Raw genomic sequence first — 17,846 nt, forward strand, 5'->3', positions numbered from 1 at the left:
CTCAGCCTTCTCTGCTCTAAGGAAAACAATCCTAGACTTTTCAGTCTCCTTAGCTGAAACGTTCCAGCCCAGGCAACATCCTGGTGAATCTCCTCTGCACCCTCTCCTGTGCAATCACATCCTTCCTATAGTTGCTTTGACCTCATTTCGTACCTTGTTGCAGTCTTTCTCTGCATTAACTATGCCCTTTACCTTTTTTTTGGCCTCCTCGTCTCGAGAGACAATGGGTAAGCGCCTGGAGGTGGTCAGTGGTTTGTGGAGCAGCGTCTGGAATGGCTATAAAGGCCAATTCTAGAGTGACAGATTCTTCCACAGGTGCTGCAGAAAAAATTGGTTGTCGGGGCTGTTACACAGTTGGCTCTCCCCTTGCGCTTCTGTCTTTTTTCCTGCCAACTGCTAAGTCTCTGAGTTGCCACACTTTAGCCCTGCCTTTATGGCTGCCTGCCAGCTCTGGCGATCGCTGGCAACTAAATCCCACAACTTGTGATCAATGTCACAGGACTTCATGTCACGTTTGCAGACGTCTTTAAAGCAGACACATGGACGGCCGGTAGGTCTGATACCAGTGGCGAGCTCGCTGTACAATGTGTCCTTGGGGATCCTGCCATCTTACATGCGGCTCACATGGCCAAGCCATCACAAGCGCCGCTGACTCAGTAGTGTGTATAAGCTGGGGATGTTGGGCGCCCTTTACCCAATGTTTATATAACTGAGCATTTGATGCAAATATTTGTACCTGCCCCTGCACCCTCATCCCATTCCCATCCAACCACCCGGCTGCACTTTTCCCACCAGGATCCAAATTTCCAGAGGGAGAAAATTGAAGCCGTCGGTTAAAAGTGACTGCTAACAGCAAGGAAGCTCTGAACAGTGGAAGTGGAGATGATTTGTTAGCCTGCCTCTCCAGATGAAGGGGAAGTGCCTGGCTTGCAAACATCAAAATCATTCTCCATTCTGTTCTCCGTTTTTGCGTATCACATCAATCTTTTACCGCACGTTTGTTGTCATTGGCTGTCTGCTGACACGGGAGCTGCAGCAGTTGCCTAAATTCCCCAACAGGAACTGAGGGGCTGCCTCGATAACAAGGCAATGGCTTATTAAGGAGCGTGGTCAACGCTTGTGTTACTTTCTCAAGTGACCAGTGACTTAACGGGCACCTTCGTTTGGGTCCTGAGGTAGGTCTTGATGAATTGGGAGTTTGCAACCTATCTTTTTTTTACAGTCTGATTGTTACACTGGCAAAGGGTAGCTACGGCTGAGGCAAAAAGCGCAGGCCTCGGGGACGAGGAAGTGTTTTCAAAAGGGGAACCTACATATGCAGAGGAGCTAGGTTCTCGCTGCAGGTTATCTCCAACTTCAGTCATTAAATATTTGGATTATATCCCTCGACTACAGGAGATTAAAGGATGATCAATTTGAGATGTTTAGGTTGATTAAAGGAAACTGTTTCCTTTAGGGGTGGGGTGAGGGGGAACTCCAGAACAAAGGGGGCAGAACCTTAAAATTCGAGCCAGGCCGTTCAGGGGGTGATGTCAGGAAGCACTTCATACAAAGGGGAGTGGAAATCTGGAACTCTCTCCCACCCCACCCCCCCAAAAAGCTGTTGAGACTCGGCGGGGAGAGGGTCAATTAGAGATTTCAAAACAGATTTTTTTTGTTGGGTAAAGGTTATGCAACCAAGGCGTGTAAATGGAGTTGAGATGCATGATTTAGACAGAGCAGACTCGAAGGGCCGAATGGCCTGTGATTATATGCTCTCTTGAAATTCTCCATCACGTTTCTCAAGAGCGGACAACCCCTGAACAGAGGAAGCACATGATAATGAGCTGTGTACTGTTTTATTTTATATTTATTATTTAGAGATACAGCACTGAAACAGGCCCTTCGGCCCACCGAGTCTGTGCCGACCAACAACCACCCATTTATACTAACCCTACAGTAATCCCATATTCCCTATCACCTCCCTACACTAGGGGCAATTTACAATGGCCAATTTAACTATCAACCTGCAAGTCTTTAGATGTGGGAGGAAACCGGAGCACCCAGCGAAAACCCACGCAGACACAGGGAGAACATGCAAACTCCACACAGGCAGTACCCAGAATTGAACCCAAGTCGCTGGAGCTGTGAGGCTGCGGTGCTAACCACTGTGCCGCCCAAGTGAAGGTTAAAAGCTTACCCATTGTCTCCTGAGACAAGGAGGCCAAAGAAAGAAAGGGTAAAGGGCATAGTTAATGCAGAGAAAGACTGCAACAGGGTACGAAATGAGGTCAAATCAACTATTGGTGAGCAAGTTTGCCAGCATTCCCCTGACTTACCTGACCATTCAGAGCTGTACGTGCACTGAATAGTCGAAAGTGAGTCGATTGATTGACAGAACACAGTTTACTATTTACACACAAGCTGGATTATAGCAAGCGCAGATTGCAGTACACAATTTCAAATGATCATACTTTAAATGCCTCCCAAAAGAGGGTCTCCCCGGGTATTCCCTTCCCCTCCCCTAGGGGTTAGCCTGGAAAATATTTGTTCACGGGTCTGTTACGTTGCATCAAATCGACTGCCCGTTACGCTCCACGTGAGAGAGTTTATTTTTAAAATTTCATTCATGGGATTTGTTACCCATCGCCAACGACAACTGAGTAACCTGTAAAGCCAGTTCAGAGGGCAGTTAAGAGTCAACCTGTGGGTCTGGAGTCACATATTGGCCAGACCAAGTAAGGACAGCAGATTTCCTTCCTTACCGGGCAGCTGGGATTTGTTTTTTTTTACAACGGTTGATGATAGTTTCATGGTCATCGTTACTAGTTTTCAGTTCTAGCTTTTTTTAATTAATTGAATTTGAACTCCACCAGTTGCCAGGGTGGGATTTGAACCCAGCTCTCTGGGTTAGTATTTCATTGACATTAGCACTATGCCACTTTCCCTTACCCGCGGATGCGAGGGTGCCCATTTGCCTCCATCCAAGATGATTTCCCCCTCCGTTGTGCTCTTACATGAAATGGTACAGCACAGAAAGAGCTTTGCAACCTGTGGAAGTCCTGACCACCTCACAGCCAATGAGGTGCCTTCTGACGTGTAGTTGCAAGACATCCTTGGGGGAGGGGGAGGGCACATCGAGAACCCGAGAGCAGATAGAAATTCAGAGCTGGACCCTTTTCATTTGTTCCTCTCCAGATCTGGCCTGCCTTTCAACAGGATTTCTTCAGGGAGAACCTTCCGTGGCCGAGTTACCGGCATGGAACCCAAGTTCAGCTGGTCTTTCCGGGGAAGCAAGGTGGCGTCTTCCGAATCCAAAGCATCGTCGAGGCCTTCCCTGACTAAATCAGCCAAGCCTTCCGAGGTTACTCCGCCCAAAGCCAAGGTGTTGGGCCCGAGCAAACAGGAGGCACCGGAAGAGCAGAAACCTCGGAGCTCGTCCTTGTTCTCCGGGAGATCCGGCGATTCGAGGGCCCCGAGCGGAGGGATCGCCCCGCGGAAACTCAGCCTCCACGAGCAGTGGAAGGGCGCGGGCTCTCAATACGCCGGCCTCGGCGGGCACCATCGCTCCTCGAGCATGGGCGCCACTCAGTTCTGGAAAGCCATGGAATCCGGGAAGCAGAAGGACGGGGAGAAGGGGAAGAAAGCGGACGAGCCCAACGCCGGGCAGCGGGGCGTGAGGTTCCGAGGATCGGGCGTCCTGGGCCTGACGGAAAGCATCAGGAAAAGATGCGAAAGCTTTGTGACGCCGAAGGCGCCCGCCCGGGACGTCGGCGCGCCCGCCAAGAGGGAGGAAGGGCGGGGAAGCAGGGTCGCCGAGACCAGCGGGGCGGGCAACCCGGAAAAGCAGAGGGCTCGCTCAAACTCGGCGGGACCGGTTCCCGAGAGGCCTTCGTTAGTCATGCAGACAATCCATTCGTTTGAGCAGGCCATGAGGCAGAGGCACACCAGGAGATGTTCCCGCCAGGAGCATCCGGCTAAAACGTCAGCTGACGGCTCCTCTGCCCCGCCCCCGGGGAAAGCCGAGGACGATGTGGCGACGGACCCGCAGAGGGCCAAACAGCCATCGCGTGCGTCAAACGACTCAGTCGCCGGCCTCCCCCGGGCGACATCTACATCACAGCCCGCATCCGAAGACCCAAGGGCGGGCTCGTCCGCTCCCGAGGGATTAACCGGCCGCCAGTCTGAAGACTCGAGTCAAAGTCTTCCATCAAACGCAAGTCCTGCTGCACGTCGCTCGTCTCCAGAGGTTGAAGCTGGGGCTTGTAATCTGGGACAGTCCTCCAGGGAGAATGATGCAATGGTCCTCGAGGTCCACAGTCAGTTAATGGTGGAAGTGCCCAGGGCCTCCAGCCCTTGCGGCGTTTGTTCTGAAGTTAACAGTCCTTTGGGCAAAGTTGTGCTCTCCCCGTCTGTCAAATCCGATGATGAGTGGTCACTGTCAGACGAGACCCACAGCGACATAAGCCAGCTGGACAAGAGTTACTCCATAAGGTAAGGCCACCCCACACCCAAAGCCAAAGCTCAAACTGCACTGAGCTGGCGATCGCTGACGGCCGACAGAATCCACGCTCATTTCTTTTGCGTCAATTAAGGTTTCCAGTTAACTCAGAGAATTAGGGTGCCCAACGTTTGATGTAACTGTAATGGCTCCCCTCCCCCTTCCTGCTCCCAGTCCCACCTTCCCGAACTGGCCCTCAACGCCAAAGCCAACTCCTTTCTATTTGCACCTCTCATTCCAAGGTGTCGAATGTCCTGGGCCTGGAGGTTAGGAACGCGCCATTAAGCTGACCAATGCCAGTAGCGAGGGAGTGCCGCATTGTCAGAGGTGCCGTCTTTCGGGTGAAACATTAAACTGAGGCCCCGTCTGCCCCTCTCAGGTGGATATAAAAGATCCCACGGCTGCTATTGGAAGAAGAGTGTGGGGGTGGGGGAGGGGGGGAGTTCACCTCGGGGTCCTAGGGCCCAGTATTTATCCCTCAACCAACTTCACTAAAAAACAGATTCTGCAGTAGCCCCATTACCCCACATTCCCCACAGGAAGTGTGACGAAAGCAGTGTTGTTCTTGGCTGCAATAGTCAAACTATCCTGCCTGGTACACAAATTAATGGCCAATTGAGTGTAGAGGGAGCTTTACTCTGTATCTAACCCCCGTGCTGTACCTGTCCTGGGAGTGTTTGATGGGGGACAGTGTAGAGGGAGCTTTACTCTGTATCTAACTCCGTGCTGTCCCTGTCCTGGGAGTGTTTGATGGGGACAGTGTAGAGGGAGCTTTACTCTGTATCTAACCCCGTGTTGTACCTGTCCTGGGAGTGTTTGATGGGGACAGTGTAGAGGGAGCTTTACTCTGTATCTAACCCCCGTGCTGTACCTGTCCTGGGAGTGTTTGATGGGGGACAGCGTAGAGGGAGCTTTACTCTGTATCTAACCCCCGTGCTGTACCTGTCCTGGGAGTGTTTGATGGGGGACAGCGTAGAGGGAGCTTTACTCTGTATCTAACCCCCGTGCTGTACCTGTCCTGGGAGTGTTTGATGGGGGACAGTGTAGAGGGAGCTTTACTCTGTATCTAACTCCGTGCTGTCCCTGTCCTGGGAGTGTTTGATGGGGACAGTGTAGAGGGAGCTTTACTCTGTATCTAACCCCGTGTTGTACCTGTCCTGGGAGTGTTTGATGGGGACAGTGTAGAGGGAGCTTTACCCTGTATCTAACCCCCGTGCTGTACCTGTCCTGGGAGTGTTTGATGGGGGACAGTGTAGAGGGAGCTTTACTCTGTATCTAACCCCCGTGCTGTACCTGTCCTGGGAGTGTTTGATGGGGGACAGTGTAGAGGGAGCTTTACTCTGTATCTAACCCCCGTGCTGTACCTGTCCTGGGAGTGTTTGATGGGGACAGTGTAGAGGGAGCTTTACTCTGTATCTAACCTGGCTAGTTCTTGCTTTTGAAGCACTAAGTATGTGGAAAGCAGATAAAGATGATGAACTGCTGAATCCTTTGTGAAAGTGGAACTGAACGTTTCTGAAAGCCCTGTCCCTGTGTAGCCTGGCAGAGCTCCAAGAGTGCGGTATGGAGTGCAGAGAGGAAGTGAGGAGAGGTGACCGGCTGAACCACTCCGCCTCCCTCAACTCCAACATGTCCTTCATGTCTGTCGTCTCGCTGATCCCAAATGATGAACTGGACAGACTGTTGGATGAGGTCAAATGTCTGGAAGAGGGAGCACTACAGGTATGTCACACTCCCGCTCCCACCTTTGGAGAGAGAGAGATAGTCCCGTTTCCGATATAACACTTGTGAAACTCACACAGCATTGCTCAGAATTTCTTTGCCCGCTGAACAAATTGTCACAGTCGGGTGGGACGAGTCTGGATGGACCACAGAGTCGTCTCCTTGTTCGGACGTACCTAAATCGTGGCCTGGGTTTGATGGTAGATCCAGAGTGGGGAGAGGTGCTTGGGCCCTCGCAGCCCTACCCCCTATTCTATTCTAGAAAGTCAGCTGGTGAAGGATCAAACTGGAGCCAATCTTGACGCACACGTATATTTATTTACAGAGTTTCACACTGCAAGCATTCATCTCCTAATCCAACAACCATAGTTTCATTCTGTGTCTATTTATAGGGGCTCGAGTGAATCCCCAGTTAATGCCCACCCCCTGCATACAATTAAATGCAATTAATATACAATTAACACACCCCCCAACCCCCCCTCACACATACTGGGATTAGTCCGCTGAACAAGCTCGCTCACAAGCTGTCAAATGCACATTGAAAGTGAGGATGAGAATTTTAAAATCGAGGTGTGTTAGGACACGGGGGTGGGGGTGGATGGGCAGCAGAGTTTAGGCAGAGCTGAAGTTTTTGGATCGGCGTTTTTTTCAGTGGTAAAAAATGAACGGGACGGCACTGAAACCGGGAACCCTTTCCCCCTGTCTTAACAATGGATCTGTTTGGTCCAGTGTGCGGAAGATATCCAGGTGGTGGTGCTACACAAGGAGGAGGGAACTGGGCTTGGTTTCACCATTGCAGGAGGAATGGATCACGAAAACAAAATGGTCACTGTAAGTAACTGAAAAGGAAAGGAAGACTTGCATTTCTATAGCACCTTTCACCACCTCAGGACGCCCCCAAAGCGCTTTATAGCCAATTAAGTCCTTTTCCCACAGAGCGTACTGACTGCTGTAACGTCGGAAACGCGGCAGCCAATTTGCGCACAGAAAGATCCCACAAACAGCAATGTGAGGATGACCCAGACCGTCTGTTTTTCGCGATGTGGGTTGAGGGATAAATATTGACCCCCCCCATGACACCGGGGAGAACTCTTTCCCCTCCCCCGCCCCCCAGTACTGACCCTCAGACAGCGCGGCGCTCCCTCAGTACTGTCCCTCCGACAGCGCGGCACTCCCTCAGTACTGGCACTGGGACTGTCGGCCTGGATTTTGCCCTCGAGTCTCTGAAGTGGGATTTGAACCCACAATCTTCCGACAGAGGCGAGAGAGAGAGAATCACTGAGCCATGGCTGACACAAGGTCAATGGAGGATTATGGACTGGACCAGATCCTGACTCCTGTTCAAACCGAGCCATGGGATCCTTAACCTGCATCTCTCGGGGCAGTTAGAGCCTCAGTTTAATGTCTCTCCTGAAGAGCAGCATTCCAGCCCCCCCCCCACCACCCCCCAGCCCCGCACTGGAGTGGTAGCCGATCGCTCCCCTGCACCTCTCTCTGAACGACCGTTCTCCTTCGCTTTGCAGGCTCACAAGGTTTTCCCAAACGGCCTCGCCGCTCAAGAAGGGACCATCGAGCACGGAGACGAGATCTTGTCCATCAACGGGAACTCCCTCAAGGGCGTCACCCACAGCGAGGCCTTGTCCTTCCTGCACAAGGCCAGGCCTCCGAAGCAGGCCATTGTCGTGGTCCGGAAGATGACTGAGGCAGAGAGGGCCACCTTGCGAAAGGCCAGCGTGTCCAATGACAAGCCACGTGGCAGTGTTGACCTCAGTGCTGTGCCTGGTACGTAAAGTGCCTCTTGTACCGAGAGGCGAAACATTCGGTTCCAGTATTCATATGTACGCCAGACCGGGTAAGGATGGCAGATTTCCTTCCATCCATTAGTGTATGGGATTTGAAGACGATTCAGTAGTTCACCATTCCTGAGACGAGCTTTTTAATTCCAGAATTATCTTAATTAACTGAATTTAAATTCCCGGGCGGGATTCGAACTCGTGTCTTGGGATAATTAGTCCGGGCCTCTGGATTACTAATCTACTGTGCCTTCGCTGGGTCAGCACTTGGAGAATGGGTTCCCCAGGGCTGTGACTAATGGGCCTTCTCCCCTTCCACGCAGAGAGCTCGGGAGAATCAGTCACGGTGGAGCTAATGACGTCTGGAGCTGGGCTCGGCTTCAGTCTGGACGGGGGAAAGAGTTCAAGTCAAGGGGACAGACCGCTCACCATCAAAAAGGTTTTCCCAGGTAGGAAGGCATCGTCCTTAATTGTTTAACGTTATCCCGTATGTTAGATACTGAGATATTCAAAGCTTTGAAGTCCGTGCACCCCAAGGTTTCCCGGTTGAGGTCTTGCACCCGTCTTGCCTCTGTACGGTTTGTTACTTTCATAAGTGAAATTACCCTTACCCACGGCTGATATCCTTTATCCCATAAGTCTGTCCATTCCTCCCTCTCTCCTCCCTCCACCTCTGCCCTCCTGTCCCTTCCTCCATCTATCCCTGGTTCAGTCCCTTGGTCTGTGCTATGTATTGACAATAGAGTCACAACAGCACACTACTGTCCCCTTGGGATAAGATTGTGGGGGGGTGGAAACCAACCAGCATTCCCATTCCTGATGGCTATCCCGTGAACCCCTCGCTCCCTCCCCCGGCTTTGACGTCGGGATGGGATAGGATGGGGCAGGAGCTGAGGTTGAAGTGCCCGCCTGCCAACGCTCACGGCCAGGGAAGAATGAATGGTCGACTTGGACGAGGCACTCAAACGGGGGGTAACCCAGCAGGTCCAAGTCCTTGGGGATGGGGGGAATGGGTGGCGGGTGGGCTTCGAAGGGAGCGCAGTTCCTTAGCCTTGTCGTCTCTGCTTGATTCCAGGTGGGCCGGCTGACCGAAACGGTTTGATCCAGCCCGGGGACCGGCTGGTGAAGGTACGGGACCAGGATTATCAGGAGCTGACCTGTTACGAGGCCTGGAATCTGATCAAGTCGCTTCCCGCGGGCCCTGTGCGGGTTGTCATCCGGAAAAAAGCCGAAGGAACGAGCGGGCAGCAGTCGTAAGATTCAGGAGGTTTTTTTTTTCCTTGTGTTTTTGCCCGAAAGACACAATGGCTGTTTCCGATGCCCTTTCCTAACTTGACATCCAGCTCAACCCCCGGAACGTCAGGAGGCGGACCTGAGGTGCAACTCATTTAGCCTCAAAGGGAAGCAGAGGGACTGGGGCTCCAAGAGCCAAAATGACTGAAAGCTCGCGAAGAGGTCCGAGAAAAAGAAATTCTTCAGAAGGCCAATGGATTGTTGACCTCCCAAGTTGAGGGCCTGAGTGCATTGGCCCCCATTGTTGGGCAAGGGGACTAAGCATTACGGAGCCTAGTCGGGTCGATGGGAGTTGAGATACAGAACAGTCATGGCTTCATGGATGGCGGGACCAGCTCGAGGGGCTGAATGGCCTTCTCACGGTCGCTGCATGGAAGGACCATTAGGGTAGAGTGTTGTAATTGCGCTATAGTGTTAAACCAGCCATCGTGTGTATCGCGCCCACACGGATGCACCCACTATTAGCAGTGGGGATTTGACCTTTGGAAGGAAGTCCATCACAGTTGAATACCGGGCACATTACCAGGGCGCAAGGCTCATGGTGGGATCTTGCAGTATTACTTGCAGGACTGCTGCGAAGTAACTAAGGCCGGGTGATTTGGTGACGCCATTGGGGATCGCTGACTAGTCTGCAGGGTTCCTGCTGAGCCCTACAGCTGATGTAATATTTATGTGTCGTTGACTTCATGTTTTTTTCTTTTTAATAAAATCAGTTTTCTAATAATCCTGCGTGAAAATGATGCCTCGCGTTGTGAATTTTTCGAAATAGACTTGTCGCCGGTGGAACAGCATTTTGGTCGCCTTGCTCCCCTGTTGTCCCTGTCTTGGTGGTGTTGCCCCCCCCCCCTCCCCCCGCCACGTTGGGTGCTGCCCGCCCTCTGGTTCCTCCTCCCAAATGTGTGAGCCTGTTGGTCAACACCGGGAGCCATCACAGCCCCAGAACTGAGAGGATATAACTATCAAGGAAGACCGAACAGGCCGGGGGCTCTTTTCTCTAGGGTAGAGAAGGCTGAGGGGTGACCTGATCTAGGGCTTTAAAATGATGAAAGGGTTTCGATAGGGTAGACGTTGAGAAGATGTTTCCACTTGTGCGGGGAGACCAGAACTAGGGGGCCATCAATATAAGACAGTCACTGATAAATCCAATGGGGAATTCAGGAATTCTTTCCCCAGAGAGTGGTGAGAATGTGGAACTCGCTACCACAGGGAGTGGTTGAGGGGGAATAGCAGAGATACATTTAAGGGGGAAGCTGGATAAACACATGAGGGAGAAAGGAATAGAAGGATATGGGGATAGGGTGAGATGAAGAAGGAGGAGACTCGTGGGGAGCAGAAACACCAGCACAGAGCAGATGGGCCGAATGGCCTGTTTCTTGCTATAAACACTGAGTACTATGCCCTGACCAAGGGACAGAGTGGGTCAGCTCTTTCTACCTAGGGTACAATTGCAGCATCTCACTCACGGACCTGGCTCAGAGCAGCGATTCAGCTCGGGGTTGAATCTGGGAACTCCCCTGCCTACGTGGCTCGATACCACACGAGGTAGCACTTACCCAGTAACCAGTCCAGGGGAAACATCTCCGTCAGAGATGCTTACAAAAAACACCGCGGGACAATGGACAACATGTGGCCAGTTGTGACAATGATTCTATCCAAAGGAGACCAACCATCCTATTGGGAACTCCGGAACGCCAGTGAAGGCATCTCCACAGCCACAGTCTCTTCCAGCTGCCCTGGAGCCTGCTCTGCCATTCGGTAAGTTCACGGCTGGTCCTCTACGTCAACTGCACTTTCCCGCCCGTTCCCCACAGCCCAAATAGCGACCAATCTCAGTCTTGAACATACTCAATGACTGAGGATCCGCAGCTGTCTGGAGTAGAGAATTCCAAAGATTCACAACCCTTTGAGTGAAGGAATTTCTCCTCCTCTCAATCCAATTTTATGTTTCAGTGAGATTCCCTTTAATTCTCCAAAATCCAGAGAATATCAGTCCATTGTACTTCGTCTCTCCTCATTCCAGGAATCCCTCCCCCTGCTCCACAAGGAAATGACCCCCGAGCTGGGACCCTGGTGCCCCAAGTTATCAACAGGGTTGTGAGTTTACCCTTAGGCATTGTGGAGGAGCTAGAACAAGGGAAACCAATGGGAAAAACTCTCCACCCAACCCCAATGTCCTCGTGATGGGAGGATTGTGGAACTAGTTTGGGGAGGAGTGTGAGGTGATGCATTTTGGGGAGGTCAAACAAGGCAGAGGAATGCACGATTAATGGGAGAATACTGAGAGGTTTAAAGCAAGTGAGGGACCTTGGAGTGAATGTCCACAGATCTCTGAAGATAGCAGGACAGGTTGATAAGGTGGTTAAGAAGGCATATGGAATCCTAGAATATAGAATACAAGAGCAGGGAGGTTCTGCTGGAACTGTACAACTTATTGGTTCAGCCACAACGTGAGTACTGTGTGCAGTTCTGGTCACCTCATTACAGAAAGGATGTAATTGCACTAGAGAGGGTACAGAGGAGATTTACGAGGATGTTGCTGGGTCTGGAAAAATGCAGCTATGAGGAAAGATTGGATAGGCTGGGCTTGTTCTCCTTGGAACAGAGAAGGCCGAGGGGAGGTTTGATTGAAATGTACAAAATTGAGAGGGGCCTGGATAGAGTGGATGTAAAGGGCCTATTTACCTTAGCAGAGAGGTCGGTGACGAGGGGGCATAGATTTAAAGTGATTGGGAGAAAGGGGATGTGGAAAACGTTTTCAGCCAGAGGGTGGTAGGGGTCTGGAACTCACTGCCTGAAAGGGTAGTTGAGGCAGAGACCCTCAACTCATTTAAAAGGTGTCTGGATAGGCACCTCAAGTGCCATCCGTAACCTGCAGGGCTACGGACCCAAATGCTGGAAGGTAGGATTAGATTGGGTGGCTCGTTTATGGGCCCGCGCTGACACGATGGGCCGAGTGGCATCTTTCTGTGCCATAAACTTTCTATGATTCCGCCACCCCCCTCCTCCTGCTGTCTCTTAATTCCCACATTTTGAGCCATGCACCGAAAATCAGAAGCCTTGGTTGAAGCGTCATGAAAATTATGCCAGCTGGGGAAGGGAAAGCTCTTGCATGATGAAGAGGTGAGAAGCAGCCCTGCATTGCCAAGGGAGCCACGGAAAGTTCATGACTTTTTTGACTGGGGGTGGTGTGGGGGCGCCTTTAAATGGCACTGACGTCATTGCGCCTCTGCTTTACGACAGCCAGCGTAAATGGGCGGGGCCTTTGGTGGCAAAACGCGTTTACGGCAGAAGGTCGGCGGCGCCGCGATGAGTTTGTTCGGTTTGTTTCGCGGATTCTTCGGTTTCCCGGAGAGAGGCGGCGGGAGAGAGTGAGAGAGCGGGAAAAGACCGGGAAAATACCGCGGGAACCGGGAAAACCCGGGAGAAAAACCGACTCCCCCCCCTCCTCCCTCCCTACCCCCTCCTCCCTCCTCCTCACTCCCTCACTCCCTCCCCCCTCACTCCCTCCCCCCTCACTCCCTCCCCCCTCCTCCCTCACTCCCTCCCCCCTCCTCCCTCACTCCTCCCCCCCTCACTCCCTCCCCCCTCCTCCCTCACTCCCTCCCCCCTCCTCCCTCACTCCCTCCCCCCTCCTCCCTCACCTCCCTCCCCCCTCCTCCTCACTCCCTCCCCCTCCTCCCTCACTCCCTCCCCCCTCACTCCCTCACTCCCTCCCCCCTCCTCCCTCACTCCCTCCCCCCCTCCTCCCTCACTCCCTCCCCCCCTCCTCCCTCACTCCCTCCCCCCTCCTCCCTCACTCCCTCCCCCCTCCTCCTCACTCCCTCCCCCCTCCTCCCTCACTCCCTCCCCCCTCCTCCTCACTCCCTCCCCCCTCCTCCCTCACTCCCTCCCCCCTCACTCCCTCCCCCCTCACTCCCTCCTCCCTCACTCCCTCCCCCCCTCCCTCCCTCACTCCCTCCCTCCCCCTCACTCCCCTCCCCCCTCCTCCCTCACTCCTCCTCCTCACTCCCTCCCCCCCTCCTCCCTCACTCCCTCCCCCCTCCCCCCTCACTCCCTCCCCCCTCCCCTCACTCCCTCCCCCCCTCCTCCCTCACCCTCCCCCCCTCCCCCCCCTCCTCCCTCACCCTCCCCCCTCCTCCCTCACCCTCCCCCTCCTCCCTCACTCCCTCCCCCCTCCTCCCTCACTCCCTCCCCCTCCTCCCTCACTCCCTCCCTCCCCCCCTCCTCCCTCACTCCCTCCTCCCTCCCCCTCACTCCCTCCCCCTCCTCCCCCTCACTCCCTCCCCCCCTCCCCCTCACTCCCTCCCCCCTCCTCCCTCACCCCTCCCCCTCACTCCCTCCCCCCTCCTCCCTCACCCTCCCCCCTCCTCCCTCACTCCCTCCCCCCTCCTCCCTCACTCCCTCCCCCCTCCTCCCTCACTCCCTCCCCCCTCCTCCCTCACTCCCTCCCCCCTCCTCCCTCACTCCCTCCCCCTCCTCCCTCACTCCCTCCCCCCTCCTCCCTCACTCCCTCCCTCCCTCCCCCCTCCTCCCTCCCTCCCCCCTCCTCCCTCCCTCCCTCCCCCCTCCTCCCTCACTCCCTCCCCCTCCTCCTCACTCCCTCCCCCTCCTCCCTCACTCCCTCCCCCTCCTCCCTCACTCCCTCCCCCTCCTCCCTCACTCCCTCCCCCTCCTCCCTCACTCCCTCCCCCCTCCTCCCTCACTCCCTCCTCCCTCCCCCCTCCTCCCTCACTCCCTCACTCCCTCCTCCTCACTCCCTCCTCCTCACTCCCTCCTCCCTCCTCCCTCTCACTCCCTCCCCCCCTCCTCCCTCACTCCCTCCCCCCTCCTCCCTCACTCCCTCCCCCCCTCACTCCCTCCCCCCCTCCTCCTCACTCCCTCCCCCCCTCCTCCCTCACTCCCTCCCCCCCTCCTCCCTCACTCCCTCCCCCCCTCCTCCCTCACTCCCTCCCCCCCTCCTCCCTCACTCCCTCCCCCCTCCTCCCTCACCTCCTCCCCCCACCTCCTCCCTCACTCCCTCCCCCCTCCTCCCTCACTCCCTCCCCCCCTCCTCCCTCACTCCCTCCCCCCTCCTCCCTCACTCCCTCCCCCCCTCCTCCCTCACTCCCTCCCCCCTCCTCCCTCACACCCTCCCCCCCTCCTCCCTCACTCCCTCCCCCCCTCCTCCCTCACTCCCTCCCCCCCTCCTCCCTCACTCCCTCCCCCCTCCTCCCTCACTCCCTCCCCCCTCCTCCCTCACTCCCTCCCCCTCCTCCTCACTCCCTCCCCCCCTCCTCCCTCCACTCCCTCCCCCCTCCTCCCTCACTCCCTCCCCCTCCCCCTCACTCCCTCCCCCCTCCCTCCCCTCACTCCCTCCCCCCCTCCCCCCTCACTCCCTCCCCCCTCCCCCCTCACTCCCTCCCCCCCTCCCCCCTCACTCCCTCCCCCCCTCCCCCCTCACTCCCTCCCCCCTCCCCCTCACTCCCTCCCCCCTCACTCCCTCCTCCCCCTCCCCCTCACTCCCTCCCCCCCTCCCCCTCACTCCCTCCCCCCTCCTCCCTCACTCCCTCCCCCCTCCTCCCTCACTCCCTCCCCCTCCTCCCTCACTCCTCCCCCCTCCTCCCTCACTCCCTCCCCCTCCTCCCTCACTCCCTCCCCCCTCCTCCCTCACTCCCTCCCCCTCCTCCCTCACTCCCTCCCCCTCCTCCCTCACTCCCTCCCCCCCTCCTCCCTCACTCCCTCCCCCCCTCCTCCCTCACTCCCTCCCCCCCTCCTCCCTCACTCCTCCCCCCTCCTCCCTCACTCCCTCCCCCCTCCTCCCTCACTCCCTCCCCCCCTCCTCCCTCACTCCCTCCCCCCTCCTCCTCCCCCCTCCTCCCTCACTCCCTCCCCCCTCCTCCCTCACTCCCTCCCCCCCCCTCCCTCACTCCCCTCCTCCCTCACTCCCTCCCCCTCCTCCCTCACTCCCTCCCCCCCTCCTCCCTCACTCCCTCCCCCCTCCTCCCTCACTCCTCCCCCCTCCTCCCTCACTCCCTCCCCCCTCCTCCCTCACTCCCCTCCCCCCTCCTCCCTCACTCCCTCCCCCCCTCCTCCCTCACTCCCTCCCCCCCTCCTCCCTCACTCCCTCCCCCCTCCTCCCTCACTCCCTCCCCCCCTCCTCCTCACTCCCTCCCCCCCTCCTCCCTCACTCCCTCCCCCCCTCCTCCCTCACTCCCTCCCCCCCTCCTCCCTCACTCCCTCCCCCCTCCTCCCTCACTCCCTCCCCCCCTCCCTCACTCCCTCCCCCTCCTCCCTCACTCCCTCCCCCCTCCTCCCTCACTCCCTCCCCCCTCCTCCCTCACTCCCTCCCCCCTCCTCCCTCACTCCCTCCCCCCTCCTCCCTCACTCCTCACCCCTCCTCCCTCACTCCCCTCCCCCCTCCTCCCTCACTCCCTCCCCCCCTCCTCCCTCACTCCCTCCCCCCTCCTCCCTCACTCCCTCCCCCCCTCCTCCCTCACTCCCTCCCCCCCTCCTCCCTCACTCCCTCCCCCCCTCCTCCCTCACTCCCTCCCCCCTCCTCCCTCACTCCCTCCCCCCCTCCTCCCTCACTCCCTCCCCCCCTCCTCCCTCACTCCCTCCCCCCTCCTCCCTCACTCCCTCCCCCCCTCCTCCCTCACTCCTCCCCCCTCCTCCCTCACTCCCTCCCCCCCTCCTCCCTCACTCCCTCCCCCCCCTCCTCCCTCACTCCCTCCCCCCCTCCTCCTCACTCCCTCCCCCCCTCCTCCCTCACTCCCTCCCCCCTCCTCCCTCACTCCTCCCCCCCTCCTCCCTCACTCCCTCCCCCCCTCCTCCCTCACTCCCTCCCCCCCTCCTCCTCACTCCCTCCCCCCCTCCTCCCTCACTCCCTCCCCCCTCCTCCCTCACTCCCTCCCCCCCTCCTCCCTCACTCCTCCCCCCTCCTCCCTCACTCCCTCCCCCCTCCTCCCTCACCCCTCCCCCTCCTCCCTCACTCCCTCCCCCCCCTCCTCCCTCACTCCCTCCCCCCCTCCTCCCTCACTCCCTCCCCCCCTCCTCCCTCACTCCCTCCCCCCCTCCTCCCTCACTCCCTCCCCCCCTCCTCCTCACTCCCTCCCCCCCTCCTCCCTCACTCCCTCCCCCCTCCTCCCTCACTCCCTCCCCCCCTCCTCCCTCACTCCCTCCCCCCCTCCTCCCTCACTCCCTCCCCCCTCCTCCCTCACTCCCTCCCCCCCTCCTCCCTCACTCCCTCCCCCCCTCCTCCCTCACTCCCTCCCCCCTCCTCCCTCACTCCCTCCCCCCCTCCTCCCTCACTCCCTCCCCCCTCCTCCCTCACTCCCTCCCCCCTCCTCCCTCACTCCCTCCCCCCCTCCTCCCTCACTCCCTCCCCCCCTCCTCCCTCACTCCCTCCCCCCCTCCTCCCTCACTCCCTCCCCCCCTCCTCCCTCACTCCCTCCCCCCCTCCTCCCTCACTCTCCCTCCCCCCCTCCTCCCTCACTCCTCCCCCCCTCCTCCCTCACTCCCTCCCCCCCTCCTCCCTCACTCCCTCCCCCCCTCCTCCCTCACTCCCTCCCCCCCTCCTCCCTCACTCCCTCCCCCCCTCCTCCCTCACTCCCTCCCCCCCTCCTCCCTCACTCCCTCCCCCCCTCCTCCCTCACTCCTCCCCCCCCTCCTCCCTCACTCCCTCCCCCCCTCCTCCCTCACTCCCTCCCCCCCTCCTCCCTCACTCCCTCCCCCCCCTCCTCCCTCACTCCCTCCCCCCTCCTCCCTCACTCCCTCCCCCCCTCCTCCCTCACTCCCTCCCCCCCTCCTCCCTCACTCCCTCCCCCCTCCTCCCTCACTCCCTCCCCCCTCCTCCCTCACTCCCTCCCCCCCTCCTCCCTCACTCCCTCCCCCCCTCCTCCCTCACTCCCTCCCCCCTCCTCCCTCACTCCCTCCCCCCCCCTCCTCCCTCACTCCCTCCCCCCCTCCTCCCTCACTCCCTCCCCCCTCCTCCCTCACTCCCTCCCCCCCTCCTCCTCACTCCCTCCCCCCTCCTCCCTCACTCCTCCTCCCTCACTCCCTCCCCCCCCTCCTCCCTCACTCCCTCCCCCCCTCCTCCCTCCTCCCTCCCCCCCTCCTCCCTCACTCCCTCCCCCCCTCCTCCCTCACTCCCTCCCCCCCCTCCTCCCTCACTCCCTCCCCCCCTCCTCCCTCACTCCCTCCCCCCCTCCTCCCTCACTCCCTCCCCCCCTCCTCCCTCACTCCTCCCCCCCCTCCTCCCTCACTCCCTCCCCCCCTCCTCCCTCACTCCCTCCCCCCCTCCTCCCTCACTCCCTCCCCCCCTCCTCCCTCACTCCCTCCCCCCTCCTCCCTCACTCCTCCCCCCCTCCTCCTCACTCCCTCCCCCCCTCCTCCCTCACTCCCTCCCCCCCTCCTCCCTCACTCCCTCCCCCCCTCCTCCCTCACTCCCTCCCCCCCTCCTCCCTCACTCCCTCCCCCCCTCCTCCCTCACTCCCTCCCCCCTCCTCCCTCACTCCCTCCCCCCCTCCTCCCTCACTCCCTCCCCCCCTCCTCCCTCACTCCCTCCCCCCCTCCTCCCCCCA

At 58.0% G+C, this 17,846-nt stretch overlaps 2 protein-coding genes across 2 annotated transcripts in view; both read left to right on the top strand.

Moving 5' to 3' along the window:
• The first annotated feature begins 1,012 nt into the window (after window positions 1–1,012).
• On the top strand, window positions 1,013–10,025 carry LOC137357004 (pro-interleukin-16-like). Its single transcript, XM_068022938.1, has 7 exons — window positions 1,013–1,175; window positions 3,178–4,473; window positions 6,019–6,202; window positions 6,932–7,033; window positions 7,726–7,984; window positions 8,319–8,444; window positions 9,071–10,025. The coding sequence occupies exons 2-7, from the start codon at window positions 3,239–3,241 to the stop codon at window positions 9,250–9,252; spliced, it is 2,088 nt and encodes a 695-aa protein (XP_067879039.1). The 5' UTR covers window positions 1,013–1,175; window positions 3,178–3,238; the 3' UTR covers window positions 9,253–10,025.
• Window positions 10,026–12,558: 2,533 nt separating this feature from the next.
• Window positions 12,559–17,846, top strand: part of hax1 (HCLS1 associated protein X-1) — a 9,792-nt gene continuing 4,504 nt past the window's right edge. Inside the window, exon 1 of the mRNA XM_068022707.1 lies at window positions 12,559–12,656. Coding sequence (XP_067878808.1) covers window positions 12,595–12,656 — 62 coding nt within the window. The 5' untranslated portion in view covers window positions 12,559–12,594. The remainder of the gene's footprint in view (window positions 12,657–17,846) is intronic.

Source organism: Heterodontus francisci, chromosome 46 (assembly GCF_036365525.1).
Source record: "Heterodontus francisci isolate sHetFra1 chromosome 46, sHetFra1.hap1, whole genome shotgun sequence".
Lineage (NCBI taxonomy): Eukaryota > Metazoa > Chordata > Chondrichthyes > Heterodontiformes > Heterodontidae > Heterodontus > Heterodontus francisci.